Source organism: Equus caballus, chromosome 6 (assembly GCF_041296265.1).
Source record: "Equus caballus isolate H_3958 breed thoroughbred chromosome 6, TB-T2T, whole genome shotgun sequence".
NCBI lineage: Eukaryota > Metazoa > Chordata > Mammalia > Perissodactyla > Equidae > Equus > Equus caballus.
This window is the reverse complement of record NC_091689.1, coordinates 8,264,063-8,292,052: the sequence shown is the minus strand read 5'-3', so window position 1 is coordinate 8,292,052 and position 27,990 is coordinate 8,264,063. Positions and strand designations below refer to the sequence as shown.

The window sequence follows — 27,990 nt, the reverse complement described above, 5'->3', positions numbered from 1 at the left end:
GGACCCAGAGTCTGCGGTTGCCTAGAAACGGCCGCGAGCCCTCCCCCGCCCAGCTATCCGCCTCCGGCGTCCCCAAGAGCACTTCCGGTTCCGGCTGTGGGCCGGAGAAGACATGGCGGCTTCTGCGTCGGCGGCGGCAGGGGAGGAGGACTGGTAACTTTGGGGGCACGGGCTTTGGCTGACCGCCTGGATCCGGTCCGGGGGAGTAGCCGCGGCCGCAGACGGTCCGTACGGCGGGTGTGTGGGGCGGAGCGAGGGATGAGGGGTGGCAAAGACGCTGACATCTCTCCCTAACGGAGCTTCTGGACTGGGCAGCGGTGGGTGGAGGGGCGCTGATCTGATGGAGAGGAAACCCGATCGGCGCCGGCCAGGGCAGTTCGGGCCGCGCCTTACCTGGTTCGATGCCCTCTGCTCCAGCCTCACCTCGTCCTTTTCTTCCTGAAGTGGATTTGCTCAGGGTCCTGGGGAATGCCTTCTTATCAGACCTCCCCGCCTCCCTTTTACCTCCCGGAACCGATGTCCTCCAGCTCCCGTCCCCCTTTCCCATCGGATCAGCCTATTTCTGCCGAGGCTTTCCTCAACCTTCTCCCTCCTCAACAGCACTAATGTCTGAATAAAGCCTTACACCTCACAAAAAAGTCCTTCTCTTAAGTGTTCTTGACGAGAACAGAACTGGAAGGACTCTGGATGATAGGATAAATGTGGGTTCACCCCACATTTTATTAGCTGTGTGATGCTGACCAGGCCACCTGGTTTCTGTGAGTCAGTGTCCTCAGCTGTGGAAAAAAAAAGAGTGGGTGTGGCATCTACCTCAGAATAGTTGAGGATCACGAAGGATGTGTAACATCCATAAGCTTCTTTTTCATCAATAACTCGGAGGTGTAGGCACCTGAGGAGACTAGAGGAGGCCTGGAGGTAAAATGATTTGCCAAAAGGTACATAGTTATGACTAGGAATCCAGGTTATCTGACTCCAAATCTTACGTTCTTAGTCTTAGGACATTCTCCAATCCATCGCTTTGTTTTTTTTTTTTTTTTTTTGGTCACCACCTTACCACCATCCCATCTCATCCTTCACATCCAGGGCCCAAGTCACAGCTAGGGAGGGTGAAGTATTGAAAGGCCTCTTGATGGAGGCTACAGTTCAGTCTTTCATTGGTTCAGGGAGCCCAGCCAGGGATGGCCTTTATTGAGCCCACGTAGACTTGTTTTCAACCTGTTCAGGGGAACTTTAAGATTCTGAGGGAACACTTTGAACCATGGAGAGGGCAGCAGTGATTACACAGCTAGCCTCTGGTGCTCTGAGACTCCCATGCTCATGTCAGCCAGAACTACTCCCTTATTATCTATTTAATATTTTGAGGTGTCTGCCTAAGACTTAAAAAAAAAACAGTTTTGAGAACTACTAATATGGGTCACAGTAAGGCAGCCCTGCTCTTGGTAAAGAGGGGACAAGGTAAGAAAGCAAGCACGCATTTTTCCATGTATTATCTGGGTAGAGTTGTGGACTGAAGCCACTCATTCATCTTCAGCATCGTTAGAAGTGCTGTTTCTGTGATTAAGCATGTGTGTCCTCTGATTTGCGTCAGGACCGCTGGATCCTGACATGGACAGGTTGATGTAGATCAACCAGACAGCAAGGGTCATAAATAGCTCAAATACTAACTACATCCTGCCCTCTTTCCTTTTAAGGGACAATGTTATATACAAATAGCAAAAAAGAGAACATAGACTAGCTACTATGGCCAAGATACTATTAGGTACTTTATTTAAACAAATCGCCTTTCATCCTTACAATAACCCTAGAGCATAGGTGGAATTATCTATATATGGTAGACAGGGTAACTCATGCTTACAGAGTTAAGTAACTACGCAGATCACAAAGCTGGTAAGTAATGGGTACCTATTACTGACTCCAGGGGTGCTGGCTCTTCCACTACAACACAGCCTTTATACCACCTAGATCTGTTGTTCTGTTCAGGTTGGTATCTCCTTTGAGAAGGGTTAGGGTGACTGGTACTGGCAGTGTGTGTAGACACTGGGATCCACGTCAACAGTGGTGTGGGGAAAGCCAGGAGTGGTATTGGTAACCTTGATGCTAATCAATGGACCTCCTATTTCTAGATCAGAGAGATGGCCACTAAGGAACAACCAACAATGCAATGAAACTTAAATGGAGTCAGGAGACCTGGCTGTTGTCCCAGTTCTGTCTCTGTTAAGCCTTCAGATTTGGGCTGTTCATTTCACCTTCCTGGGAATCCGTTTCTGCATCTTTTGGCAGAAATGACTTCTAAAACTCTGATTCCCAGGCTTCCTACCTGGCCACTTGACAACTTACGGAAATATATTTCTCCAATTTTTATGGTGGCTAGGAAGAGAATGCACTCAGGCAGGTTGCCATTTTCCTACAAAGCCAGCTGTCATTGGCCTTAGCAAGCTTTCACAGGGAGAGCTGTAATGGTGCATCAATCTCCCCGTCTCTCTAGGGTCCTGCCCTCTGAAGTCGAGGTGTTAGAGTCTATCTATCTGGATGAACTACAGGTGGTTAAAGGCACTGGCAGGTACGTATTCAACGAGAGGCAGGCAGGAGTCCCCTTAGCAATGAGAGGATTCCATGCAGAATCTGTGAGCCTTGATTCAGAGATAATGTTTCTCTCATGTGGACAAAGACTATTCCTTTAACCTCCCTGCCAAAAGAAAGAGCCGAATGCTCACTTCTTCTGCCCGCTTTACTGTCTCCCCCGCGTCCTCCCCAGCCCTCACGCCCCTCCCAGTCACATCCCAGCTCTCCACTTGATCCACCTGCAGATCTTCACCGTGGGAGATCTACATCACCCTGCACCCTGCCACTGCAGAAGACCAGGACTCCCAGTATGTCTGCTTCACTCTGGTGCTTCAGGTCCCAGCACAGGTGAGGCCCCTGCATTGTGGTGGCAAAGAGAGGAAGAGGAGAGGCCCTGGGGGGGAGTGCTCTGGCAGTAATTTGTTATCTTCTCCCACTAGTACCCCAACGAGGTACCACAGATATCTATCCGTAACCCCCGAGGACTCTCTGATGAGCAGATCCACAAGTAAGTGTGCTGATCAGAGCAGGGAAAACTCATGATACAGCTCAGTCTGGTGAGGGTTGAGGCAGGCCTAATGTCTGTTTTGCCCTCTTCCTCCAGGATCTCCCAGGCGCTGAGCCATGTGGCCAAGGCCGGGCTGGGTACTGCCATGCTCTATGAACTCATTGAGGTAAGAGGCGTCCTGGCCTGGGGAATGTCCTTCCCCTCAAGCTAGAGCCGTTTCTCGCAGGGGGAGCCCTGGGCCTGCAATCCTGAACATATCTGGAGTCATTCATTTAGGCCTTCTTTAGGTAAGGCCTAAATGAATCCAGAAAGATGAGGTTCTCTTCTGTTCCAAAAAGATCTCCCCAAAAGACAGTTCTATAGCTTCCCCAAGTTGCCTGTTCCCGCATCTTGACAGATTACTTTTCATCTCTAACTTGCATTTGTCTTGCTTCAGTTTCAGTGCATTTCTTATTGTCTTGGCAACTGAATGTAGTAAGAGATCTAGAGGGTCTCCCCTATAAACGAACATCTGAAGGCTAGCCTGCCATTAGAGTGGACTAGAAAAAGTCCTGGTTCTTTTCCTCAGAGTTTCTATCCTAGCGAAGGGCACAGCCAAAATGAAGCAACGCTTAGAGCTATAAGTTAATATACACAGACAACTTGTTGTTTGACATTAAAAACACATAATTAAGTACAGTCTCATTTTCCTCTGCTTTGAGTTTTTAAGAAAAATGTCCAGAGAAGAGTGAAGGTGGGTGGCTTAGAGTCAGAGAGAGCCGCATAGACGATTGTAGCCCTCTTGAGTCAGGCCTTCACAGGGCAGCTTGGAATTCCAGAGCGTTAGCTCTCAAACAACACACAAAGGTGTGTTTCATAGCTCAACTCAATGCCTTTCCAGTTCTCTCTCCCTTTGGGTTGCCCATGCCTGACTTTGTTTCTGAAGGCTGACTCCAGAACAAACTCATTGGGGAAGCAATACGCAAAGGAGGGTTACCCAAGAAAGGCCTCCCAGAGGACGAGTTTTAATTGAACATATTTTTATCTCTAAAGTATATTATTTTCATCCCCAAGGTATATTGAAGGTGACTAAAGGAGTGGAAAAGCAATTCAATTGGATTTTGAAGCCCAGCAGGTTTGGGTGGAGAGGCTGGGACGTGGAGAAGGGTTAATTCCAAGCAGAGGGAGCATCACCAAGACAGAAATGCATGAACACGAAGTGACACACAGGCCTGGTGGGAGACAGTCCCACCAGTCACTCCTGGGACTAGTAGACAGGCTTTGCTCACAGTTCTTGCCACTCCCTCCCTCTTTGAACAGTGTCTTCTCTCCTCTCAGAAAGGGAAGGAAATTCTCACAGATAACAACATCCCCCATGGCCAGTGCGTCATCTGCCTCTATGGTTTCCAGGTGGGTTTCTCTCTTGGGACCTGGGATCTGCTTGGGACCGGCAGTGGAGGGCTCGTGAGAGCTCTGACGCAGTGCTCTGCATCCATCCTCCCTCCAGGAGAAGGAGGCCTTCACCAAAACACCCTGTTACCACTACTTCCACTGCCACTGCCTTGCTCGGTACATCCAGCACATGGAGCACGAGCTGCAGGCTCAAGGACAGGAGCAGGAGCAGGAACAGCACCATGCCACCACCAAACAGGTCAACCTGCCAGCCCCTGCTCCCTTGACACCGCCAACTCTCACAACTTTTTCTACTCCTCCATTCCAGCGACTCTTAACCTTTTAGGGTCATAGATACCTTTGAGATTAATGAAAGCTCACCTCTGTCCAGAAGAAAGGGCATCCTTATATACATGTAATGGTATTGCATCCAGTCTCAGAGGGTTCCCAGACCTCTGGCTAGGCAACCCCTTCTTTGTCCCACCTTGCTGCTAGACAGCTGTGTCCACACCCTTCCACCCCAGCCCTCTGCAGATTAGGCTGGTTGGCTGGGTTGGGCAGCTGGCAGGTAACCCTGGGCTGTGAAGCAGATGTGTGATCTCTCCTCTCTTTTTAGAAGGCAGTTGGTGTGCAGTGTCCCGTGTGCAGAGAGCCCCTCGTGTACGATCTTGCCTCACTGAAAGCAGCCCCTGAACCCCAACAGCCCATGGTAAGGGACCTCTCTTCTAATCTGAGGCAGGAATAATGGCATTCTCCATGGAGGGAGGAACGGCATCTTGTCTGCCTCAAATGGGATCTCTGGAATTGGGCTTGACCTGCCTGAGACCTCTCTGCAAAGCCACAGTCGCCACTGGGAGCCCAAGGCTTCAATCGGGAGCCCAAATCTGAAGGATAAAACCAATAACCTTGTGCAGATCCCCTGAAGCAGTCCTGGAAGAACAGGAGTTTGAGGGTGCCGCCTTCTCCTATTTATTCTTCCCTCCCTGCCCCCTGCTCCTTTCCCTCCAGGAGCTGTACCAGCCCAATGCAGAGAGCTTGCGCCAAGAAGAAGAGCGCAAGCGGCTTTATCAGAGGCAGCAAGAGCGGGGGGGCATCATTGACCTTGAGGCTGAGCGGAACCGGTACTTCATCAGCCTCCAGCAGGTGAGGGAAGGGTTTCCCACTCCGCCCCTAATGCCACCAGCCTTCCTGCTACCAACCCCCTTCTGCCACGGCCCTAGGGTGAGCTTTGTTCTACCGAGGGAGGTTATAGGCTGATGGTGGTTGGCTCAGATAGTGGGTGAGGGGCCTGCGGTTCCCTGCTGTGAGGAACTACGTCTCTCTCGCTGCATCTGCTCACTTCTTTCTAGCCTCCTGCCCCTTTGGAACCCGAGTCAACTGTAGATGCCTCCAGAGCATCCCACCCACCCAGTGCCCTTGCCACAGAACTGTCCACCTCATCAACTGCCCAGCCCATTCTGTCAGCTCCTCTGCCTGTGGCTTCCCAGTACACCTGTGAGAAGATTCCAGGGACTGGGCCAAATCAGCAAAGGTTGGGCGAGACCCAGAAAGCTATGCTAGATGCCCCCCGGGCCACTCGAGGCCCCTGGAGACAGCCCGAACGGAGGCACCTAAAGGGAAGGGAGTGCAATGGCCCCAAAGGTGCCACTGATACCCAGGAACTGCCACTTCCTGAGGGGCCCCTCAAGGAGCCCATGGACCTAAAGCCAGAACCCCGTAACCAAGGGGTTGAAGGTCCACCCCAAGAGAAGGGGCCTGGCAACTGGCAGGGTCCCCCACCCCGCAGGACTCGGGACTGTACCCGCTGGGAGCGCTCCAAGGGTCGAACACCGGGTTCTTCCTACCCCCGCCTGCCTCGGGGTCGGGGAGCCTACCGACCTGGTGCTCGAAGGGAGCCCCTGAGCCTGGAATCTGAGGACGGTTCCTAGCAGTACTGTCGGGGGACAGGGAATTTGGGGTGGGAGGGGGCAATAAAGAGATTTGGCCTTGTTCGGCTTTCTTTGCTCAGTAGCGCCCAGCCTGTGAAGTATGGCTCTCTTCCTAAATTCTGGCAACAGTGGAGTGTGGCAAGGTAGCCCCAACTTCGCTCTGAAGTCTGTTCTCCCGGGAGATTGGGGCCTGGGTAAAGATGGTTTAACGTCTCAGCTAGTGTAGTGGGTTTCAGGGAAAACTGGATGCCAATATTTAAGCAGAATATGCAGGAACCATCCTGCCACATAACCCACTGTGTAATATGCTGACATTTATTTATTTATAGATAGATTTTTTTTTTTTTAATGTTAATGCCTTTAGGTGGATGACTGTGCTTTCTTGTTAGTCTCTCTAGCAGAGTTTGGGCAAGACCCAGAATTCCCCTCCTAGGGCCCGTCGAGGCCCCTGGAGACAGCCCGAACGGAGACACCTAAAGGGAAGGGAGTGCAATGGCCCCAAAGGTGCCAGTGATACCCAGGAACTGCCACTCCCCACTCTCCCTACTCTGTCTTAGACTGTGCCCCCAGCGCTTGTATATGTGGATGCCTGACAGCCCTCAAGCCATCTGCAACTGCAGCCCCTGCTCTTGACTCAAGTACCAGTACAGTCAGGTCAGAGACCAGAGCAGTGAGGCAGGTGTTTATTGACCTCCTAGAGCAGGAGAGCTGAGCACAGCCTGGCTGTCACCTCCTCAGGGACTCAGCATTGTGGACTGCCCCTGCAGGGTCATTTTTATACAGCATGAAGTAGCCCTGCACGTGGGCAGGACTGATCTGAGTTGTAGCTTGAAGGACACGTTCTGCAAAGGCCTCAGCCAAGGAAGGTGCTTGCCCTGGATAGAACCTCTGGAACATCTGGGTCAGCTGCCAGTGTGAGCAGTAGCCCACGTACTCCTTCAGGTCTACTCGCCCAGGGCGTATCAGGGCAGGGTCCAGCCTAAGGAGGAGGCAGCAAAAGCAGAGTCACGAGCAACAGTGCCAACAGCACTCCAAGAAAGGATGGTCCCCTCTGAACCTCCTGATCCTCCCAAAGTGCTGAGGGGGTGGAGTCTTGCCTCTCAGTCCCAGAGTGCCTCACTTTGTACCTGTCAACATGGTTGGTGGTCATGAACACAATGCGTGCCTCGGTGGAAGCCACACCATCCAAGGCATTGAGCAGTCCACTGAAGGTGAGACGACCTAGACCTTGGTACTTCACTGGATCTAGAGGAAGGCAGAGGTAAAGAAGTATGGGTGGTCAGAGCCCTACTTAGAATGAGCAGCCCCTTCTACTCTCCACCATGTTCCCCTCTTTAGTGCCTCTTGTTGCTAACCCAGGCATCCTCCATCAGCCCTCTGGATTTCCACTGGCTTCCACTGTTCTTCATTTACTCCTATATCTCATTTGCAAGCACTCCTCCTTCCCTCAACTCCCCTTACTTACTCTCTGCAGCCAGGTCTCGACTGAGAAAGGCAGCATCCACATCCTCCAGGAGCACCAGGCTCTGCTGTGGGGCCACACTCAGCAGGTGGTTGAGCCGGTCATCGGAGAGGCTGGAGTCTGTCAGACTCAGGAGACAGATGCTGTGCTCCAGTTCCCCAGCCAGGGCTGTGCTATGGAGGATGGAATAACAGGTGGTTGGCAGCCTGGAAACTTGTCTTTGGGCCCAGCTGCTTGTTCCTCACTGTACTAGGTGTGTGTCAGAGGCCGAACCCCTCCACCTTCCCACGCTAATGTTCCATGTCTCATGTTTATTCAAGTCCCTGTTGCTCACATTATCTTTTCCAACCCTATCAACCCAGTTGTTCTCCAGTTTGAGGGTTAAGAGAAATTTTTTTTTTAAAGATTGGCATCTGAGCTAACAACTGTTGCCAATCTTTTTTTTTTTTCCTGCTTTATCTCCCCAAATCCCCGCCCCCCCCCCACCCCCCAGTACAGAGTTGTATATCTTAGTTGCAGGTCCTTCTAGTTGTGGCATGTGGGACGCCGCCTCAATGTGGCCTGGCATGCGGTGCCATGTCCACGCCCAGGATCCGAACTGGCGAAACCCTGGGCCGCTGCAGCGGAGCACGCAAACTTAACCACTTGGCCATGGGGCCAGCCCCAAGAGAAATACTGATTCTACTCACATAAAACTGCTCTTTCCGCAACCAGGGGGCCCATAAAGCAGATAGCCACGTCTGTAGGGAATGCCTAGGAATACAGCCAGGATGATCATCAAGACCTAAGATGAGTCATGTTCTCTGCCCCAGATGTCCACATTCATTTCCAACCCTGCTCCCTGGAGGCCTGATGACCTTGGTATTGGAAGAAAACATCCCTGTGGGCAACTTCTGTTTCCCCTTCCTCTCTGGGAATTGGGCTGGAGCTGTATATTTGCCCCATCTGGCAACAGAGACCAGCCTGTTTCCTCCTGCTCTAACACCACATCAAAAACAGCCCAGCCAAGCCCCCAGCTGCTTCTCACCTCTGTCAGTGTACCACTTAGGGTTATCGATGAATTCCCGGATGTCTCTGACAATTCGGTCAGCCAGACCCTGTTCTAGAACCACAGAACTCAGTGGGCGGCGGCGGCGTGGATAGCCAAAGGGACGCCATTCAGAGCCCATGGCTGTGTACATCACTGTCTTCCCTTCCTCCTGCTGCAAGGCTAGCTCTCGAGCTGGGAGCGGGCAGATGAGAGAAAACCAATCATTCCTCTCTACCAAGCAACTAAGCAGAGCTGTGCCAGAACAGCCTCCCCCTGGCCCCTTGGTCCCAGGGGCTGAGATCCTCTTCTCCAAGTTTCTCCTCCTCTGATGTCAAATGCCCCCATCCCTGCAGCTCCACTATAAAGCCCACACCTTCCTCCAGGATGTTGAAGAAAACTTTGCGGTCAGTGCCCAGAGCTGTGAAGGTAACAGATTCCCAAGGAGTCCCAGTCTGCAGGTCTATCATCTGCATCTGTCGGCTTCGTTCCACTCGGATCCATTTCCCCTGATACCTGAATGAAAATGGTCAAGATGGGTTGAATGAATGGGTCACACCCAGCTCCCTTCATTCTCCTACTCTCAGAGCCCTCCCTGGCTCCCAGCCTTACCAGATAAAGTGGTTTCCAGGGCTAGGAACAAATTCAAACTTCGTGGAGATGTGGCCACTCTCATGCTGAAGGTATGAAGTCTCGACACTGAGGTGCTGAGTCCGGGTACTGTGGCGGGTGAGCCAGCTAAGCAACCAGGCATAGCTCCTGTCTCGAGCAGGGACTTCCAGTGTGATCATGTAATGGCGCCGGAATGCCACCAGCCCCAGCTGGGCACCCTTCCGGGCCAGGGCCAGGGCTGTGCCCACACCCACCAGCCCAAATCCAGCCCCAAAGTAAGGATTGTCCTTCAGGGCCAGAACAAAGTCTGAGAGGGGCATCTTGAAAGGGAGACAACCAAACTTTACAGGCCTGGAGGCATTTTCAAAACCTGGGGATGGGGAGCAGTGGAGATGGGACAAAGCACAAGATTAGCTCAGAAATGCCTCCACAATCCCTCCTCACTCCTGCCCCTTCCCTCCTGCAGAAGCTGGGAGCAGGAAGGACAGGTCAGCACCACTGTGTGCTTCAATATCCTCTCTCTGGGGGTGGGGTGGGCCTGTGCTGGAACGCACGGGCTGAGACTCCAGGCCCCATGCCCTTCATTATCCTGTTCATACTTCACTTTCCTGCCATAGGACTATATCTGGAGATTCCCTAAACCTGAGAAAACACTGTGACTGGCTTCACATCAGGATAGTGGATGGACAGAATGTGTGTGGTCTCTGAGACCAACTGAGATAGGAAGGGGTCCACTAGCCAGAGTGAACAGGGGATGAAGAAGCCATTCTCTTCTACTGACCTGTCAGTAACCCCATGCCTTGTTACCACGAGTAACATCCTTCACATTTCCTCTCCTTTACATGCCCAATTCCTAATGTCCTGTTGAGCCCTTTATTACTTTGCACCTAAACTCTCTTTAAAATTAATTTTAGTTCTTGAAACGACATCTTAATGGGTCTCGACCTCCTGCTTCACCAAACTGCTACACAGGGGTCCAGATCCTTCTTTACAAGGATCTGCTTCAATCGTTTTACTCTCCCTACTCCAACACACCCAATGGCTGCTCCCAACAGACCCCTGAATTAGATAAAAACTCCTCTGTCTGATACTCAAAACCCTCCACAACACGGAGCCCAGCTACTTTTTATGGCTTGGCTCCCAATAATCCCTGTTGAACAAATATGCAAACAACCTCACTCCTTGCACAAGCAGTTCTCTTGACTCGGAATGCCCATTCTACTTCATTTCCTCCATTCTCTCCTACTGATGTCCCGCTCATCTGCTACTTCCTCAATGGAGATTTTCCCGAATTGCCCCCAATAAAACTTGACCTGTTGTAACTCTAGACTGTAAGATCCCGAGGGGTAGGAGGCCAAATCGTTTCTAATACACTCCCCCGCCCCCTGCCACTTTGCTCTGCGCCCGGCACGCAGGGCAGTAAATTGACAGCAGTGACCTCGGCTGAGGCTCAACTCAGAACAGGATCCAGAATTCCAAAATACCTATGCATGGAAGGCCATAGACAAAGCCCTTTCCGCTGCCGGTCCTTGTGCGAAGCCCAGAAGCCCCCTCCCGAACCCCTCAACAGCCCAGGTGGCGGCTCCAGCAACGTGGTTCGCAGCAACTACTCACTCCACCCCCTTACCGCCAAGACTCTCTGGCCCTCCCTCTCTATGGTTTCACCCCTCCGCGCTTGAGGGAAGCGCCGCTCGGTCCCGCCCCCGAGTTCTTTCATCTACTTCCGCCACACCCACCAAGAAGGCCATGCCACTCTGCTCCGTAGCTCTCGATGGTAGTCCGTGGGCGTCACGGCCGGGCTGGGGTGGGCGGTGAAAAACGATAGAGAAAACCATAGAGTACTCCGCCAGCGGCCAAGAGGAAGAGAGAGTGGCCTCTATACGCCCATCGTCCTAGAGGCGGCTGGACCGGAGGCGGTCGCACGAAGGGAGTCCCGGGAGGCCGCTCCAGCTGCTGGTCGACCATAGAGATGCGGCTCCTGCTGGCCCTGGGCGGGGAGGTGAGTGAGCCGCTGCGGGGCGGGAACTATAGCAGGCAGTGCGGGTGAAGCGGGCTGGAGGCAAAAGTTTTTCGAACCCCAGGATGAGGGTGGGCCTGGGCGGCGGGAACCCTTGGGAGGAGGTGCTGAAGGGAGCGCGCCGACGAGCCGGGCCCCGGCGCATCACATCAGCCGCCCGGGGGCCTCAGCCGCGTCACTGCTCTGGACCGCGCCCGGTTACCCGCTGCCTCTCCTCAGGACCATGATCATGACGATGCTCTATCTCAAGCCTTGCAGGTTACAAAACACCTTTCCCATTCGCCGGATCTTTTGATTCCCGCTGCCGCCCAGCGATGTAAACGCTGTCATCGCCTCCACTTTACAGATAGGAAAGCTGAGGCCTAGAGAAGCGACGTGACTGTAGCTGTCCGAGGCCATGCGGTGAGTCGCACCCCACAGACAGCTGGAAACCCGGGTGCCTTGGTCCCCAGGCCGAGTCTCAATCTTTCTCCAGGCTTTCTCTCTGCCTTAATTTGCCCTTTCCGTTCCTCAGTGCCCCTGCCCCAAAGATAAGCTCATTTGTTCTCTTGTGCCCGCCTGTCTTCCACCTCAGCCCGCCTTCCAGCGGCTGAAGGTTCTCAATCTAGGCCTCACCGTGTCCTCCTTGGCTGCCCCCTGAGGCCATATATGGCAGAGCTGCCAGATTTTCCAGAGCAGCGACGATAATCAGTAATTGAAGGCTCCGGTTCCCAGAGGATCCTTTGACCCCGCCACCTTCTGAATCCCCGTGATCTGAGATTTTGAGTTGCAGGATTCTCACCTGCAACCTAATTTCCTAGCCCTAAGCCCTTACTTGATCTCCATGACTTCATTTCATCAAGTGTTTACTGTCATTCTTATTAATTACTAATTATTCAGTTTAAGCTAATTTTAGCCATATATAACAGGATATGCCATTTAGTTAGCATTCGTTTCTCAGTTGTGTTCCAGTGTTCCATATGAGGCCATAGTCAGTGAGTTTGAAATTTCTCCAGATGGCTTACTTTATGTGTAAGGAACCTAGGGAGAAACCTAGCTTGGTATCTTGGTAGAAACCTAGCTTTGCTCTGATGCATCTCCGTGTCTACACTTCTTCACTAGAACCCCCTTATTTGTCCAACTTGCATAGATTGTTGGTGGTTTGTGTTCAGTGAAGGGATAACGCCAATAAACTCCACTCAGAAAGCTCCAAGTCTCGGCAGGGAGCCTGATAGGTAAACAACAGTGCAGTGGGACACAGTTTTTGATAAGGTTATGTACGAGGTGCCATTAGGCCCGGGCGCGAGAGAGAGAGAAACTTAGATAAGCAGTGTCAGGAAGCCTTCACCGTGGAAGTGACATTTGTGCAGATTCTTAAAGGATAGTTAGGATTTGGTTAGGCAGACAAGAAGAGAGAGAGAGACAGAGACGGTGTGGAAGCAAAAGAGAATGTAGTGAGTCTGAGGAATGGCAAATCATTGGTATGATTGGTCCAGAGATCCGTCAAGGAGAGAGGTGGAAGATGAGTCTGGAGAGGTCAGCAGGGGTCAGGTCATGAAGGAAGGGCTTTATACCCATGCTAAGGAATAGTACGATCATAAAATGTTAAGAGGGGAAGGGACGTCTGCGATCCCTTGGCCCCACCCAATTTTGTTGCACATAAGAAAACTGAGACCCAGGTTGCTTAATGATTTGACCAAGGTTACTTAGCTCTGAGAAACATAACCTGCAGTCATTACTATATTGGCCAGAACTTGTTTTAGCTCTCTTCTGATATGGACCCTTGTTATCATTTTTATGCTTTTTGTTCTAAACGTTGTCATAAAAAAAACTTCTGGGTTAACTAGGCATGGCATGCCACCATGCAAGGAAATGCCTAAGTATGCAGGCACTGGGCTGTGCACCTGCACCAGCTGGGAAGAAAGTGATAGGTCTAACTATATTTTGTTTGGTGTCTCTTCTGGTTGGTTTATCAGCACTTAAGAGGCCACAGCACACAAGTTGGTGGTGATGACAGACCCCGTGTTGGACTCACGGCCGGCCAACAGCACTGGGGAGATGGATGGACTGTGCTCTGAGCTGTTGCTGATCCCCCCACCTCTCTCAAACCGTGGAATTCTGGAGCCCCTCCAGAGCCCCTGTCCTTCTGGGAACCCCACACCTTTGCCTGCTGACCCAGGCTGCCTGCTGGTAGAAGCCACAGCAACTGAAGAGGACACAGGGAACATGGAGATCATTGTAGAAGCAGTGGCTGGAAACCTGTCCCCAGGTGCTCCTGGAGAGACCCCAGGTACAAACACAGTTGCTAGCAGGCCAGTGGAACAAGCAGCCCTGGGGTTTTCTCTTTGCTATTTTTGGTCCTTCTATAAAAATATGATGAGAACACAAGATAGCATCCTATTTTTATCCTTAGAGATGTTTTGATTTGACTTGCAGTTGGTGAATGTTGATTGAAGGTTGGCGAGGTGGTGCACAACCTTGTACCAAGCTCTTGGCAGTCTGTCCCTCCGAGGGCATCACGTCTGCTAGGCGGTAATCCAGAAGGGAAGACCTTTCTGCCACCTCTGCCCAATCCTTACTCCCGTAGTCCTCGGGGACTCTTTCCTCCATATTGACCTTCCCACCCAGGAACTGCAGCCAGGGATTAGGCAAAAGGCCTAGCCTCTCTCCACCCCCTGAGTTTGGCAGGGCTCCCCAGAAGTAATCTGGTATTTCCCTGCCCTAGTTTCTTGTGTGTAACACACTTAACTCATCCAAGGCATGTTAAGAGTGGGAGTTGAGTATTTATATTTATGCTAGAAGAACGGTTCTCTCTTTTATTCTTCCCGTATCCACAACTTCTTATTTTTAGGTAACTTCCCTGTTTTTTAACTGCCATCCTCCAGGTACAGTTGTTACAACTTCTCTTGGCAGTGTATAAAGAATACTGGAAAAGATTTGCTAATTTGATCATATGATATTTCTAAACTTATATGTGGTGAAAGAAATAATAAAGAAAGAGAAAACCTGGGGAAAATATTTGCAATATATAAGAAAGAGTCGAGGCCGTCCCGGGGCCGAATGGTTAAGTTCGCATGCTCCGCTGCGGCGGCTCAGGGTTTTGCTGGTTCGGATCCTGCGCACGGACATGGCACCGCTCGTCAGGCCACCCTGAGGTGGCATCCCACATGCCACAACTAGAAGGACCCACAACTAAAATGTGCAACTGTGTACTGGGGGGATTTGGGGAGAAAAAAGCAGAAACAAAACAAAACACATGCAATATAAGAAAGAGTCAATGTTTTTAAAATTCAAAGAGCCCCATAATATGAAAAAGAAACAATTTTTACAAAAAAGAGAAAAATCTACATGTAGTTCACTAAAGAAGAAATAAACATAGTCAGTAACCATAGGGATTCTTAATCTCACTATCACAAATTCCGGTTAAAAATAACTATGAGATACCATTTTTGTTTCTCAACTTTGGCAAAAATTAAATGTTTATTATAATACCTAGTGTTGGTGAGGCTGTGGGGAAATAGACACTATCCTATAGCCCATGGAGAGTATAAATTAGCATCAACTTTTAAGGGTTAATTTATCTATATTACAAATTTTAAAATACACATACTCTGACCCCGTAATTCCACTTACAGGGATCTGTCCTATAGAAAGACTCACACACATGCACAAGGATACAGGGATGAGGATGCAATGGAGGGTGTTCTCTGTAACGGTTGGAAACAACTCAGATGTTCATCAGTAAGGGCAAAATTTCATTTTGATTTATCTGTGCTCTGAAGTACCATGAACTGGGCAAAAAAATACAAACATGACACCCCGGGGCTGAGTCATGGCTCTGACATTGACAAGGATGGTGGCCCTGACCTCACAGGGACCCACTTCCCTCTTGTCACAGGGCACTTGGAAGACCAAGCAAGTGTTTCCTAAGCCTTTCTTTATGAAGGTCCTGCCCGTTGCCTAAGAAATGGCAGCGATTATTATAAACGTGATTTCTCCATTTTATGAATTATTGTGCCTTTGAAAATCACTTTACAGGATATGAAAGTAAAACTATGTCATTTATGTTGCAGATATTATCCCCAGACTGTCATTTTCTTCTTTTGGGAGTTTCTGATTTTTTATTTGGGCAAAATATATTGCCTTTTCTTTTTTTTTTAAAGATTTTATTTTTTCCTTTTTCTCCCAAAGCCCCCCAGTACACAGTCATGTATTTTTAGTTGTGGGTCCTTCTAGCTGTGGCATGTGGGATGCTGCCTCAGCATGGCTTAATGAGCGGTGCCCTGTCCGCACCCAGGATTTGAACCGGTGAAACCCTTGGCCCCTGAAGTGAAGCGTGCGAACTTAACCACTCGGCCACGGGACCGGCCCCTGTATTGCCTTTTCTTATTGCTTTCTGGATTTGGTTAATTCTTGTTACATTCATTTAACAAATATTTATTAAGTACCTACTTTGTGCCAAGTATTGTGCTTGATACTGGGAATCTAAATGCATGTGCATGATAGGCCGGCCCTGACCGGATGGGGCTTAGAGTCCAGGTGTAGAACCAGACTTAAAGTCCATCTTCACTCCCCAAATATTAAAAGATTCTCCTACGTTTTCTACTAGTAACTAACTCCTTTGAGTCTCATTCCATCTGATTCTGTGCCTTTCTCTGTCGGTCCTCTGCCTGCAGGTGTCCTGGTAAAGGTGGTGGAGGTGTACTTCTGTGAGCGCTGTGAGCAGAGCTTCGCAGAGCCCACTCTGCTGGCCCTGCACCAGTGCACTGAGACCCTTATACAGCCTGTGCAGGGCCTCTCTAGCCCCCCATGCTCTGTAGAGCTGCCCCCCAGCAACCTCTCTCTCCCTGGCCCTCTGCAGGGCCAGGGCCCACCAGATAGCCCCCTGTCGTGCCCCGTGTGTAGACAGGAGTTTGCCCAACCCCAGGCCCTGAAGAGCCACTTCAAGATTCACCGGGGCACTCCTGACATCTTCTCCTGCCCAGAGTCTGGCTGTGTGTTCTCCGCTGAAGATCGCAAGGGTCTGCAGCACCACCTGAGGCAGACCCACAGAGTGGTTCCTGTGCCCTGTTCTTTCCGGGGCTGTCCCCTGCTCTTCGGGAGCCAGCAGGGCATGGAGCTGCACCGGCAGGCTCATTACCCATTCCACTGCAACCTTTGCAGCTTCATGGGCTCCAACGTCAAACTCTTCCGGCAGCACCAGCGGAGCCATGGGGCCGGGACACAGGGAGAACTGTCTGCCGTTCAGAGTCTTCCATCACGAGAGCTGTTGCCAGGTATGAGGCCGGGGTCCCACTGTATCCTGCCTGGAATGTAGCCACAGTCGATTTTGTAGGACGCAGTTGTTCTATACAAGAATCCAGAGTAGTGGCTTAGTAGGACAGAATACTGGCTGACATGGGAAGGCATCTAGAAACCTTGGGCCGGTCAGAATATATGGGACAAAGAGCATGTCTTTGTCTATGACGATGAGTGAAATTTGGCTTTGACTGCGCTGTGTCCTTGAAGTTACTTGACCAATATTCTCTTCTGATCCATTTCAGAACTTTCTGAGGGCAAAAGCTAAAATGCCTTTCAGTGGCTATAGCCACTGGTAGAATGCCTGCACGCTCCCTCTTAGAACAAGTGGGATTGGGCGGGAGAAGCTAGAGTTATTTTAAAAAGGAACCTTCAAGGCAGGTGGTGCTTCACTGATTCTTACTCATCTTGGTCTGCAAAAAAGGGCATGTGGTGAGCAGGAGGAAATAGAGAAACCAGGCCAGGAGAGGCCAAGATTGTGATCAGAATTTGGCTTGCTAAAACTCATCTGTGCTGTGTTCCCAAAGAGAAGACCCCTTTTTCCTGGGAAATAGTCATATGTCTTTGCCTTACCAAGGCAACTTGCTAGAAGGATAGAAGGGGACAGGGTGTGACCCTGAATTGCTGAGTTGGATTTCTCAGCAGAACAGTTTAGAGGTCAGGGTATGCTCACCTGCACTGAGCCACCAGCCATTAGCCCTGAGGACTGAGCCAGGGAAGTGCAGTCTACCCATTCTCCACCTCACAGCCTCTGACCCCACTCCAGTGACCTCAGAGCTCCTACCTTCAAGGCATCTGGGGATGGTGTTATCTGAGGTTTGATTTACTTTAGGCTGGAGCATTACTGATAGCTGGAATAAATTTATATACATAGGACCCAGATTACCTTATGGTCAATGGGGGAGAGGCTGATTCTGCCAGCCAGGAAGAGAAGTACCAGCATTCAGTGCTCTCATTGGCTCCTGTAGACATCATCAAGTTTTCTGTGTCTCCAGCTCCCAAACTGCCCCCAGGAGGGGGAGAGCCTTTGGAGGAAGCAGGTACGCCCTTGCCCGGGCAGGAGTCAGCTGAAGAGGAGGACATAGAGGAAGAAGAGGAGAATGGCACCCTGAAGGACTCCCAGAAGGCCCTGGAGAAAGGCCAGGGGGCTCAGCAGTTGGAAGGTAATGACCCCATTAGGCTTGGACTGCTCGCTGGGGAGGAGTGGACTGTGGAGAGCCTGGCTTTGAAGCTCTAGGGTTTGGTTCTTCTGAGCTTTGGTTCATATCCTTTAGTTCTTAACATTCCACTTTGACATGTCTAGTGGGACAATGATAAATGAGTCAAGACTCTAGTAACACGGAGTAGGGGTAGACTGAGTTTGCTCTCCTGGGCCGGGTGTCCTCGGCAGAAAGCCCCTTTCTAGGGAAGGAGAGAGTAATATAGTATAAGAGGCCAAGGCTATTGATGATGTGCAGCCTGTCTTCTCTGGCATTGAGCCCCCTAAGATTTTTTTCTGAATTCTTGCTTCCCAGTTTCCCAACTCAATAGAACATTTGAAACCCATCGCACAGGGAGCATATTTCCTGTCAGGGGAATACGAAAGATCTGATTGTATGTATTACCAGCTCTCTGTGGGCGAGAACTCAGGGAGTCAGTGTTTGGAAGTACGAGTACTTTACCTTCTTCTCTTCCTTTCCGCTCACTCCCTATGGGGTTCTCTTCCTTCCAACCAGCCCTGCTAATCCTTCTGCCTACCCCCATGAACAAGGGCAGGAAGAATAAGAATGTTCCATCCAGATTGTTCTTTTGAGCAGCGCTAGACTAAGGCTCAGGAATAGTGGCTGGCTGGGTAAAGCACTTCAGACAGGCCACAGCAAGGTCTGCGAAGTCCTTATGATTTTGTTTCTCTAAATACTTGAATTTCTCATCTCTTCTTGAGACTACAGTGTTTGAGATGCTGTGGTTTGGTTTCCTGGAGAGAAAGGGGAAAGGCCATACAACATTTGTGTCTGGGCAAAATAAAGTTCTCCCGTTATCTAGCCAGCTGCTGGCCTTTTGAAGAATCTCGCTCTCAACCCTCTCTGCCTTTCCCTCTCCCAGGGGATGTGGCTTCTGGCACCGAGTCCCTCTTCAAGACCCACAGGTGTCCAGAATGCAAGCGCTGCTTTAAGAAGCGGACCCATCTGGTGGAGCACCTGCATCTCCACTTCCCAGACCCCAGCCTCCAGTGCCCCAACTGCCAGAAGTTCTTCACCAGTAAGAGCAAGCTCAAGACCCATCTGCTCCGGGAGCTGGGCCAGAAGGCCCACCGCTGCCCACTGTGCCACTACAGTGCAGTGGAGAGGAATGCACTCAACCGCCACATGGCCAGCATGCACGAGGATATTTCCAACTTCTACTCGGACACCTATGCCTGTCCCGTCTGCCGTGAGGAATTCCGCCTCAGCCAGGCCCTTAAAGAGCATCTCAAGAGCCACACGGCAGCAGCTGCGGCCGAGCCATTGCCCCTCCGCTGCTTTCAGGAGGGCTGCAGCTACGTGGTGCCCGACCGCAAGGCCTTCATAAAGCACCTGAAGGAGAGCCATGGGGTGCGGGCTGTGGAGTGCCGCCATCACTCGTGTCCCATGCTCTTTGCCACAGCAGAAGCCATGGAGGCCCACCACAAGAGCCACTATGCCTTCCACTGCCCCCACTGTGACTTTGCCTGCTCCAACAAGCACCTGTTCCGCAAACACAAGAAGCAGGGCCACCCTGGCAGTGAAGAGCTGCGCTGCACATTCTGCCCCTTTGCCACCTTCAACCCAGTGGCCTACCAGGACCATGTGGGCAAGATGCACGCCCACGAGAAGATCCACCAGTGTCCTGAGTGCAGCTTCGCCACTGCCCACAAGAGGGTGCTCATCCGCCACATGCTGCTGCACACCGGTGAGATGGCTTCCCTCTCCACGGGAATAGGATAGGAGGAGGAGGACGGCAAACGTGTGCTTCCCTGTACGGACACACGGAGGGCTTCGCATGCTTTGTCTCATTTGCCTTAGCATTTCTGACATAAACCTAGTATTTGTAGTTTATAAGTCAGCCTTAATCTGAGTGTCACTCAGCTAGGAAGGTGGTCAGGCTGGGGTTTGAATCCAGGCGTCTGTTTGAGCCTGTGCTTTACACTGTGCACTGGCCTTACCCTTACGGTCCTGTCCACTTCTGCCCACCCCTAGTCAGGCTTGGGCGGGTCAGCACCCAGCCTGGCAAAGCGAAGAAACTCAGACCAGGACAGATACCTTCCTTTGCAGTTCAAGTTTTGGGATGGGCTGTGAGAGCCAGGGGGCCAGGAGGCAGAGCCATCATACCTGTCATAGCCTTGGCAGCCGTGATACTGAAGCACAGTCATGTCTGGGGGCCTGGAAGTTGCAGGTGTGTTAACTCAGACTGTTAACTGGTTACCAGCATTACTGATGCTTTGAGTGACAAGCAAATCAGGCTTCCTGCTACAGCAGCATCCCATTTGATCTCTGTGTAAGTGTCAGTGGATTGACGAGACATTAAAAAGTCTCATCAAACACTCTAGTTTGGGAGGACAGTTTTTAGGTAGCTTGGGGCAAAGCTGTTGTTCTCATTGAAAAGTTCATTTCTATACATGCTTTAGTCACAAAATCTTGTTTTTCCAAGGCCTTTCCTAAAACCTTACATCTATATAGTGCTTTATAGTTAACAGAGTACTTTCATAAATGTTCTCTCATTTAATCCATGACACCAGTCTTGTAAGGAAGGCAGGCAAAGATGAGAAACTCTGAAAAGTTTAATGGCCTGTTTCAGGGTTGCACAGCTAGTATCAGAACCAGAGCCAGAACACCACGCCGCTTGCCTGTCACCACAGAGAAAGGTCTGAGTGGTGGGCAGGGATAACAGGGAAGGGTCCAGAAGGACTGCGGCTCCCAGCCTCTCAGTGCCCAGTCTTGGCCAACTACACAGACAGCTCATCCTCGAGTTCTCACTGGGCGCTATTGAGGACTTTGGGCATCTCATTTAATCTTCATATCAACCATATGAGGTCAGTATTTTGTTGCCCCTGTTGTGGAGACAAGGACACTGAGACTTAGAGGGTTAAATGACCTGCCCCAGGCCACAGTGAATAGTCTCTGTGCATCAGCCTCTTCCTCTGTAGAAGGAGGTCGCATAATACCTGCCTCCTAGGGCTGTCGTGAGGATTCAGTACAAGGAGGCATTTCTGTAAAGCGCTCAGAAAGGTGTCTGGCACATGGTGAGCACTATATAAATGTGGCTAATCCTTATTACTGTGTTGGACTCCAGAGTCAGAGTTCTTAAGCCCTGTGTTGTATTGCCTAAGTTTTTCTCCTTCTCTTCCACAAAACTGGAAGGAGTCAGGCTAAGTGGAGCAGTTGGCCATTAGTGCCAAGAAGCTGTCTAACAAATCAGGAGTGGACTGTAGAGCTAGTTTTGAAAAGCTCAGTCTTCACTTTTCTGCCATCTTCGCTGATGCTGGAGCAAGGAGTGGCTGTCTGAGAGGGCAGAGAAGCAGCAGTGACTGTGAGATGAGCACATCAGGTAGCTGTGGAGCTTTAGCACCTGCTGGCACGAGGGCAAGCTTGCTGGGAAAAATAGTCTGTTTGCTCACTTGATCTGCGTCTGACCTTTGTTTTCTCCCCTCATCCCCAACTACCCCCATCCCCACGTAAGGCGAGAAGCCTCACAAGTGTGAGCTGTGTGACTTCACGTGCCGAGACGTGAGCTACCTATCCAAGCACATGCTGACCCACTCCAACACCAAGGATTACATGTGCACTGAGTGTGGCTATGTCACCAAATGGAAGCACTACCTCAGTGTGCACATGCGAAAACATGCAGGCGACCTCAGGTATGAGTGCACGCATCCCCCCCATCCCTCTCCCAAGACCCTTATGCTAAGCTCGCCTCCTCTGGGATTCAACTTCTGGCCCTGTTGCTCTTCTGGCCTCCGAGAGACTGCTCCTAACACCCTCTCTGCTCCTCTCATCTCCACTCCATTGCTTATAGCTGGCCTCTGTGCCTGTGGCCTGGTCTGCATGGTGAGAGCTCTCTGGGCTCAGGGAAGGGAGGACAGACCCAGAGACTAAGGTGTCACTTGAGTTCTCAGAGTCCAGTCCTGGGAAAGTAGAGGGACAACATTTGTGGCCCCAATCCTGGCCATTTCCAGATCCAGCCAAGTTCCCCTCTGATCTGTTGGCACAGCTGGCTAGGGGTTTTTCCTTAGCTTTCATGCCTTCCTGGGAGAATAAGGAACTGAGCACAGAAACCTGCCCTGTGGGACTGTAGCCATGTCAGCTCCTTAGAAGTCCACAGTGGGTTGCTGATTCATGATATCTTCCCTTTAGGAGGCAATATAGAGCTGGCGTTAGAACTCGAGCCTTGAAGCTAGACTGTCTCTACCCTTCACTTCCTTTGTAACCTTAGGCAAGTTATTAACTTCTGTAAAATATATATGTATGTCATAGGGTAGTGGAAAAGAAGATTAAATTAGGTGATGCATGTATACTGCTGAAGGTAGAGCCTGGCCCATAGTAAGTATTTCTTTAGCGACCGTTGGTTGTTATGATTCAATTATAATTGTGACTCCTTCTCCCCCTCCTCACAGATACCAGTGCAACCAGTGCTCCTACCGCTGCCACCGGGCCGATCAGCTGAGCAGCCACAAGCTGCGGCACCAGGGCAAGTCCCTGATGTGTGAGGTGTGTGCCTTTGCTTGCAAGCGGAAGTACGAGCTACAGAAGCATATGGCTTCCCAGCACCACCCCGGCACGCCAGCCCCACTCTACCCCTGCCGCTACTGCAGCTACCAGAGCCGCCACAAGCAGGCCCTGCTGAGCCACGAGAACTGCAAGCACACGCGCCTCCGCGAGTTCCGCTGTGCCCTCTGCGACTACCGCACCTTCAGCAACACCACCCTCTTCTTCCACAAGCGCAAGGCCCACGGCTACGTGCCTGGGGATCAGGTCTGGCAGCTCCGCTATGCCAGCCAGGAGCCAGAAGAGGGGCCCAGGCAGTGCCCGACACCCCCAGCAGACTTAGAGCCCTCAAGCCAGCTGTCTGCCCAGCCTGAGGGGCTGGACCAAGACCCTGGGACTGTGGTGGACCCCAGCTTGGACCAGGCCCTGCAAGAGACCAGTGAGGAAGACAGCAGCAGGAGACAGGATGGCAGTGAGGTTCCCCAGGGGGCTGGCCTGGTTGGCAGCCCCAGTCCAGCAGAGGTGGATGAGGGCGGCTGCACGCTGCACCTAGAGGCCCTGGGAGTGGAGCTGGGGCCTGTCGCCGAGCCACCCCTTGAGGAGATCGCTGAAATAGCCCCTGTGGAGTTCAGGCCCTTGGATCCCTCAGGGCCGCTAAGACTGGAAGAGCCAGAATCAACTTTGACAGAGCTGTCTACCTTTGAAGGTGCTGGGACTTCTGGTTTGGGTGCTGAAGAAGAGCCCATTCTGGAAAAGCCAGTCCCTGAGCGCGCCAGAAGTCCCCCTTCCTCAGAAGATCCCCCTAACAGCTGGGTGGGACCCTTCAAGGCAACTCCACCTACGGAGACAGCACCCCTGCCCCAGTTCCCTGAATCAGAGTTGTTACTCAAGGCCCTAAGGAGGCAGGACAAAGAACAGGCAGAGGCCCTGGTGCTGGAGGGGCGGGTTCAGATGGTGGTGATACAGGGAGAGGGGCGGGCTTTCCGCTGTCCACACTGTCCTTTCATCACCCGCCGGGAGAAGGCGCTGAGTCTGCACTCTAGGACTGGGTGCCAGGGCCGCCGAGAGCCCCTGCTGTGCCCTGAGTGTGGGGCGAGCTTCAAGCAACAGCGTGGCCTCAGCACCCACCTGCTGAAGAAGTGCCCTGTTCTGCTCAGAAAGAATAAGGGTTTGCCCAGAGCAGATTCACCCATCCCTCTGCGTCCTCTGCCCCGGGGCACCCAGGCCTCAGAGAATGCAGAAGGTGGGAAGCCCCCACCTGCACCATTAGAAGTAGAGCTGGTGCTCCTAAAAGATGCTGCTTCTGAGCTTCCTAGGGAGCCAGAAGAAATAGAGGAGACTCTGGCCACGCTCTCTGGCTCCACAGTCCCTCCTGCAGGAAACTGCTCACCCTCAGAGACCCCTGAGAAGTTCCACTTTGAGCAGGGCAAGTTTCACTGCAACTCCTGCCCGTTCCTTTGTTCTCGGCTCTCCTCCATTACGTCCCACGTGTCTGAAGGCTGCCGCGGGGGACGTGGTTGGGGAGGAAAGCGAGGGGCCTCCCAGACCCAGCCTGTTGTGTCCCCACTAAGCAGTGGGGACTCTGCTCCCCTAAGCAATGGGAATACAGAGTGCAGCCCTGGTGATGGGGACACAGCTCTGGTTCCAAAGCAAAAGGGGGCTCGCTTCTCCTGCCCCACGTGTCCCTTTAGCTGCCAGCAGGAACGGGCTCTGAGGACTCACCAGACCCGGGGATGCCCCCTTGAGCAGTCTGGAGAGCTGCACTGTGGCCTCTGCCCGTTCACTGCTCCTGCTGCTGCTGCCCTGAGGCTCCACCAGAAGCGGAGGCACCCCACCGCATCCCCAGCCCGTGGCCCCCGGCCCCCTCTTCAGTGTGGGGACTGTGGCTTCACCTGTAAGCAGAGCCGGTGCCTACAGCAGCACCGGCGCCTCAAGCACGAAGGCGTGAAGCCACATCAGTGCCCTTTCTGTGACTTTTCCACCACAAGACGGTATCGGTTGGAGGCTCACCAGTCCCGACACACAGGTGTTGGCCGCATCCCCTGCAGCTCCTGTCCTCAGACATTTGGTACCAACTCAAAACTGCGCTTGCACCGGCTGAGGGTCCATGACAAAACACCCACGCACTTCTGTCCACTCTGTGACTACAGTGGCTACCTTCGCCACGACATCACTCGCCATGTCAACAGCTGCCACCAGGGCACCCCGGCCTTTGCCTGCCCCCAGTGTGAGGCCCAGTTCAGCTCTGAGACAGCACTCAAGCAGCATGCTCTGCGCAGGCATCCTGAGCCTACACCCCCAGTCCCGGGCTCTCCCACAGAGGCCACTGAGGGCCCCCTGCACTGCTCCCGCTGTGGGTTGCTGTGCCCCAGTCCTGCCAGCCTGCGAGGACACACCCGTAAACAGCACCCCCGGCTCGAGTGTGGGGCTTGCCAGGAGGCCTTCCCCAGCCGGCCAGCACTGGATGAGCACCGGAGGCAACAGCATTTCAGCCACCGCTGCCAGCTCTGTGACTTTGCTGCCCGGGAGCGGGTGGGCCTGGTGAAGCACTACTTGGAACAGCATGAGGAGACTTCAGCAGTGGCAGCAGCCTCAGATGGGGATGGGGATGCTGGCCAGCCGCCTCTGCGCTGCCCCTTCTGTGACTTTGCCTGCCGCCATCAGCTGGTGCTAGATCACCATGTGAAAGGGCACGGGGGCACCCGGCTCTACAAGTGCACCGACTGTGCTTACAGCACCAAGAATCGGCAGAAGATCACCTGGCATAGCCGCATCCACACCGGGGAAAAGCCCTACCGCTGTCACCTCTGTCCCTATGCCTGTGCTGACCCCTCTCGCCTCAAGGTAAGGTCAGGGGCCATGGGGGCCAGGGATGGAAGGAGTGCAGGCTGTGGAGTTAAACTGCCTGGGTTCTCTAATCCTGACTCTTCCAAGTATTAGCTCTGTGACCTGGTCAAGTTCCTTAACTTCTCCAAGCCTCAGATTCCTCATCTGTAAAAAGGGGATAATACTTCATAGGATTGTTCCAAAGATAAAAGTCCATAATATATGCGAGGCATTGATAAAGGCATGCAATAGGTTGGGGATAATTTGGATGATAATAACAGCTAACATTTATTGAGCACTTACTGTATGCTGGAGAGTGTAATTTTAATCTTTTCAAAACTATGAGATATAGTTACTTTCACTGCTTCCCGCTTTACAGAATAATAAACTGAGAATTAGAGGTTAAGTCATCCAAAGACACAGTGATAAGTGGCAGAGCTGAGATAGGGCAGACCTACGGGTAGGCTAATGGGTTAGGTTTGTGTCAAAGTGACCAGGTCCTGATTGGTACTAGGAATCTGGATAGGATCAGAGCAGGGAATGGGATTATCTGCCAGCAGTTTCTCTGCCTACTTGCCCTAATTCCACATCTAATGCGTACCAAGGGGTGCACATCTTCTGGGTAGACTCTTTGTTCTTCCCCCCTCCAGTACCATATGAGGATTCACAAGGAGGAACGGAAGTATCTGTGTCCCGACTGTGGCTACAAGTGCAAGTGGGTCAACCAGCTCAAGTACCATATGACCAAGCACACAGGTGAGTCTGCATGGTTTTGACGGGCCCAAGGGCTTCCCGGGTTCCCTGGCACACCCAACCTGCCTAGTGTGGTGTCTGTCCTTATTCAGATTCAGGATGCACATCAAGTTTCACATTGAGGGTAGTGGGTAGTCTGAATAGCTTCCCAACACACTGAAGACCTGTCAGAGTCGGAAGAGGGATAAACCTGAGAGTCTGGGCCTTTGTTCTTTGCAAGAGCTTCCTGGGTGATTGTGGCACAAAGTTGAGAACCCCCCAACTCAAACATGAGTGACTAGCTGGTTCCTACACAGACATGATGGAATATCATGAGTAAGGAGGAGAGAGTGGAGGGTTCACCTGTTTTAACTTATCCCTCTTTCCTCCTGGGCATGGAGTCCATGAACTGTGGGCTCTCAGAAAAAGGTTGACGATGGTGTGCCTGTGATTATTGCATATGGTCCGCCATGTAAAGGAATGACCAGATGTATTTCAAGACCCTCTGCATTTATGAATGCCACTTCTTTTGCCTCCACCTTTTCCCTTAGGCACTTTCTTTTACATCTTGAGTTGAACAAGGAGTTATATTTAAATGGATTCCCAAATTTCGAGTACCCCATGACCAAAAGGGGGTTGGAATTCCCCAAGTGGAAATCCTATCATATTTGAGTATTCATTGTTACCAGGGGGCTACTTAGGGGTCCAGTTAGTTATCAGCATCCATTGAGCACTCACTGTATACAAGGGGCTGTGTTGCGAGAAGGACATAGAAATGTCAGACAAGAATGGAACATTCCAAAGATAAGGTCATTAGTCAGCTTGCTGCTTGTGTTTTTTATGCCCCAGAATCACAGTGACTCTTATGGTCCACTGAACCTTGTTCCACCCCCTTCAACGGTGATTTGTTCCCTTGCCCTGTCTTCCAGGACTGAAGCCATACCAGTGTCCCGAGTGTGAGTACTGCACCAACCGAGCTGATGCACTGCGCGTACACCAGGAGACACGGCACCGGGAAGCACGGGCCTTCATGTGTGAGCAGTGCGGCAAGGCCTTCAAGACGCGCTTCCTGCTGCGCACCCACCTCCGCAAACACAGCGAGGCCAAACCCTATGTGTGCAATGTGTGCCACCGCGCTTTCCGCTGGGCTGCTGGCCTGCGCCATCATGCCCTCACCCACACTGACCGCCACCCCTTCTTCTGCCGCCTCTGCAGCTACAAGGCCAAGCAGAAATTCCAAGTGGTCAAGCACGTGCGCAGGCACCACCCTGACCAGGCTGACCCGAACCAGGGCGTAGGCAAAGACCCCACCACACCCACAGTGCACCTGCATGACGTGCAGTTGGAAGACCCTAACCCTCCTGCTCCTGCTGCTCCCCCAACTGGACCTGAAGGCTGAGAGCCTACCCCGCCTCCCAGACAAGAAGAGGGCGTGGCCCAGGCTGCAGACTGGAACCAGAGCCAGCCTGAGGAGCTCAGGGCCTACGCAAGGGCTGGCTTTTGGGGTGTCAGAGTGGCTGGAACCCTCTTGGGACTCTGGCTATAGTACTTTGAGGTTGACGGCTACATAAAAGAGAGACATGGACCACAAATTGCTTTCTTGTTGGGGCACGCTGTGTTTTTAACCTGTGAGTTCCTAATTTCTTCCTCATTACTCCACCAAAGTCCCTGGCCATATGATCTTGGTTTTACCCATTCCATCTTCTCTTTCCTTCTTACTAGGTCAAGTCCTATTTTCTTTCAGCATCCTCAAACAGTTGTATCTAACCGCATGTGCTGTTGTGCCTAATGCTCTATAAAGCATGTTAAACAGAATGGTTACTAGCTCATAGACTCCTGCAAGTCCCTGTCTTAACATTTCCAGGCTGTCCTCTCAATCTGCCCTGTCCCCTCAGACCTCTGCCTCTCCTTTGTCTCCTTCCACCTTCACCGAGTGACTGATTCTGAAACAGGCCCAGCTCTGCCTTCT

The 27,990-nt window shown here is 51.9% G+C and overlaps 3 protein-coding genes across 9 annotated transcripts; 2 read left to right on the top strand and 1 right to left on the bottom strand.

Moving 5' to 3' along the window:
* The first annotated feature begins 1 nt into the window (after nt 1).
* Nucleotides 2-6,432, top strand: RNF25 (ring finger protein 25). Of its 4 annotated transcripts, none has more exons than XM_001492149.6 (10): nt 2-153; nt 2,486-2,560; nt 2,808-2,910; nt 3,003-3,070; nt 3,167-3,236; nt 4,388-4,459; nt 4,557-4,700; nt 5,058-5,150; nt 5,450-5,584; nt 5,791-6,432. In XM_001492149.6, exons 1-10 carry the CDS (start codon nt 113-115, stop codon nt 6,367-6,369), a joined length of 1,380 nt encoding a protein of 459 aa, XP_001492199.1. In that variant the 5' UTR covers nt 2-112; the 3' UTR covers nt 6,370-6,432. The 4 variants fall into 4 exon arrangements, with proteins under 4 accessions (XP_001492199.1, XP_005610671.1, XP_014595815.1 ...); XM_005610614.4 differs by having other exon boundaries at nt 12-153; nt 5,061-5,150; XM_014740329.3 differs by having other exon boundaries at nt 12-153; nt 4,370-4,459; nt 5,061-5,150.
* Nucleotides 6,433-7,024: 592 nt separating this feature from the next.
* Nucleotides 7,025-12,088, bottom strand: BCS1L (BCS1 homolog, ubiquinol-cytochrome c reductase complex chaperone). 3 transcript variants are annotated; one of them, XM_070269264.1, is made up of 8 exons: nt 11,207-12,088; nt 9,471-9,840; nt 9,235-9,374; nt 8,859-9,053; nt 8,521-8,584; nt 7,835-8,004; nt 7,497-7,614; nt 7,025-7,348 (listed from the first exon to the last, which is right to left on the bottom strand). In XM_070269264.1, exons 2-8 carry the CDS (start codon nt 9,788-9,790, stop codon nt 7,096-7,098), a joined length of 1,260 nt encoding a protein of 419 aa, XP_070125365.1. In that variant the 5' UTR covers nt 9,791-9,840; nt 11,207-12,088; the 3' UTR covers nt 7,025-7,095. The 3 variants fall into 3 exon arrangements, with proteins under 3 accessions (XP_070125365.1, XP_001492123.1, XP_005610670.1); XM_001492073.4 differs by having other exon boundaries at nt 11,098-11,218; XM_005610613.3 differs by lacking the exon at nt 11,207-12,088 and adding an exon at nt 10,955-11,189.
* ZNF142 (zinc finger protein 142) lies at nt 11,749-27,836 on the top strand. 2 transcript variants are annotated; one of them, XM_023642328.2, is made up of 9 exons: nt 11,749-11,889; nt 13,443-13,756; nt 16,630-16,742; nt 17,760-17,927; nt 18,847-19,671; nt 21,439-21,616; nt 22,373-25,307; nt 25,940-26,045; nt 26,951-27,836. In XM_023642328.2, the coding sequence occupies exons 3-9, from the start codon at nt 16,634-16,636 to the stop codon at nt 27,418-27,420; spliced, it is 4,791 nt and encodes a 1,596-aa protein (XP_023498096.1). In that variant the 5' UTR covers nt 11,749-11,889; nt 13,443-13,756; nt 16,630-16,633; the 3' UTR covers nt 27,421-27,836. The 2 variants fall into 2 exon arrangements, with proteins under 2 accessions (XP_023498096.1, XP_023498095.1); XM_023642327.2 differs by having other exon boundaries at nt 16,143-16,742.
* Nucleotides 27,837-27,990: the final 154 nt, after the last annotated feature.

Excerpts from the sequence above, each read along its gene's own strand:
- RNF25 (XM_014740328.3), top strand. The coding sequence starts at position 113 with ATGGCGGCTTCTGCGTCGGCGGCGGCAGGGGAGGAGGACTG. Across the intron at positions 154-2,485 it reads GCGGCAGGGGAGGAGGACTG|GGTCCTGCCCTCTGAAGTCG; the intron begins GTAACTTTGGGG and ends CCGTCTCTCTAG. Across the intron at positions 3,071-3,166 it reads TCTGATGAGCAGATCCACAA|GATCTCCCAGGCGCTGAGCC; the intron begins GTAAGTGTGCTG and ends CTCTTCCTCCAG.
- BCS1L (XM_070269264.1), bottom strand. The coding sequence starts at position 9,790 with ATGCCCCTCTCAGACTTTGTTCTGGCCCTGAAGGACAATCCTTACTTT. Across the intron at positions 9,054-9,234 it reads CTTCAACATCCTGGAGGAAG|CTCGAGAGCTAGCCTTGCAG; the intron begins GTGTGGGCTTTA and ends GCCCGCTCCCAG. Across the intron at positions 8,585-8,858 it reads TAAGTGGTACACTGACAGAG|GCATTCCCTACAGACGTGGC; the intron begins GTGAGAAGCAGC and ends CTGTATTCCTAG.
- ZNF142 (XM_023642327.2), top strand. The coding sequence starts at position 13,477 with ATGACAGACCCCGTGTTGGACTCACGGCCGGCCAACAGCACTGGGGAG. Across the intron at positions 13,757-16,142 it reads TGCTCCTGGAGAGACCCCAG|GTGTCCTGGTAAAGGTGGTG; the intron begins GTACAAACACAG and ends CTCTGCCTGCAG. Across the intron at positions 19,672-21,438 it reads CCACATGCTGCTGCACACCG|GCGAGAAGCCTCACAAGTGT; the intron begins GTGAGATGGCTT and ends TCCCCACGTAAG.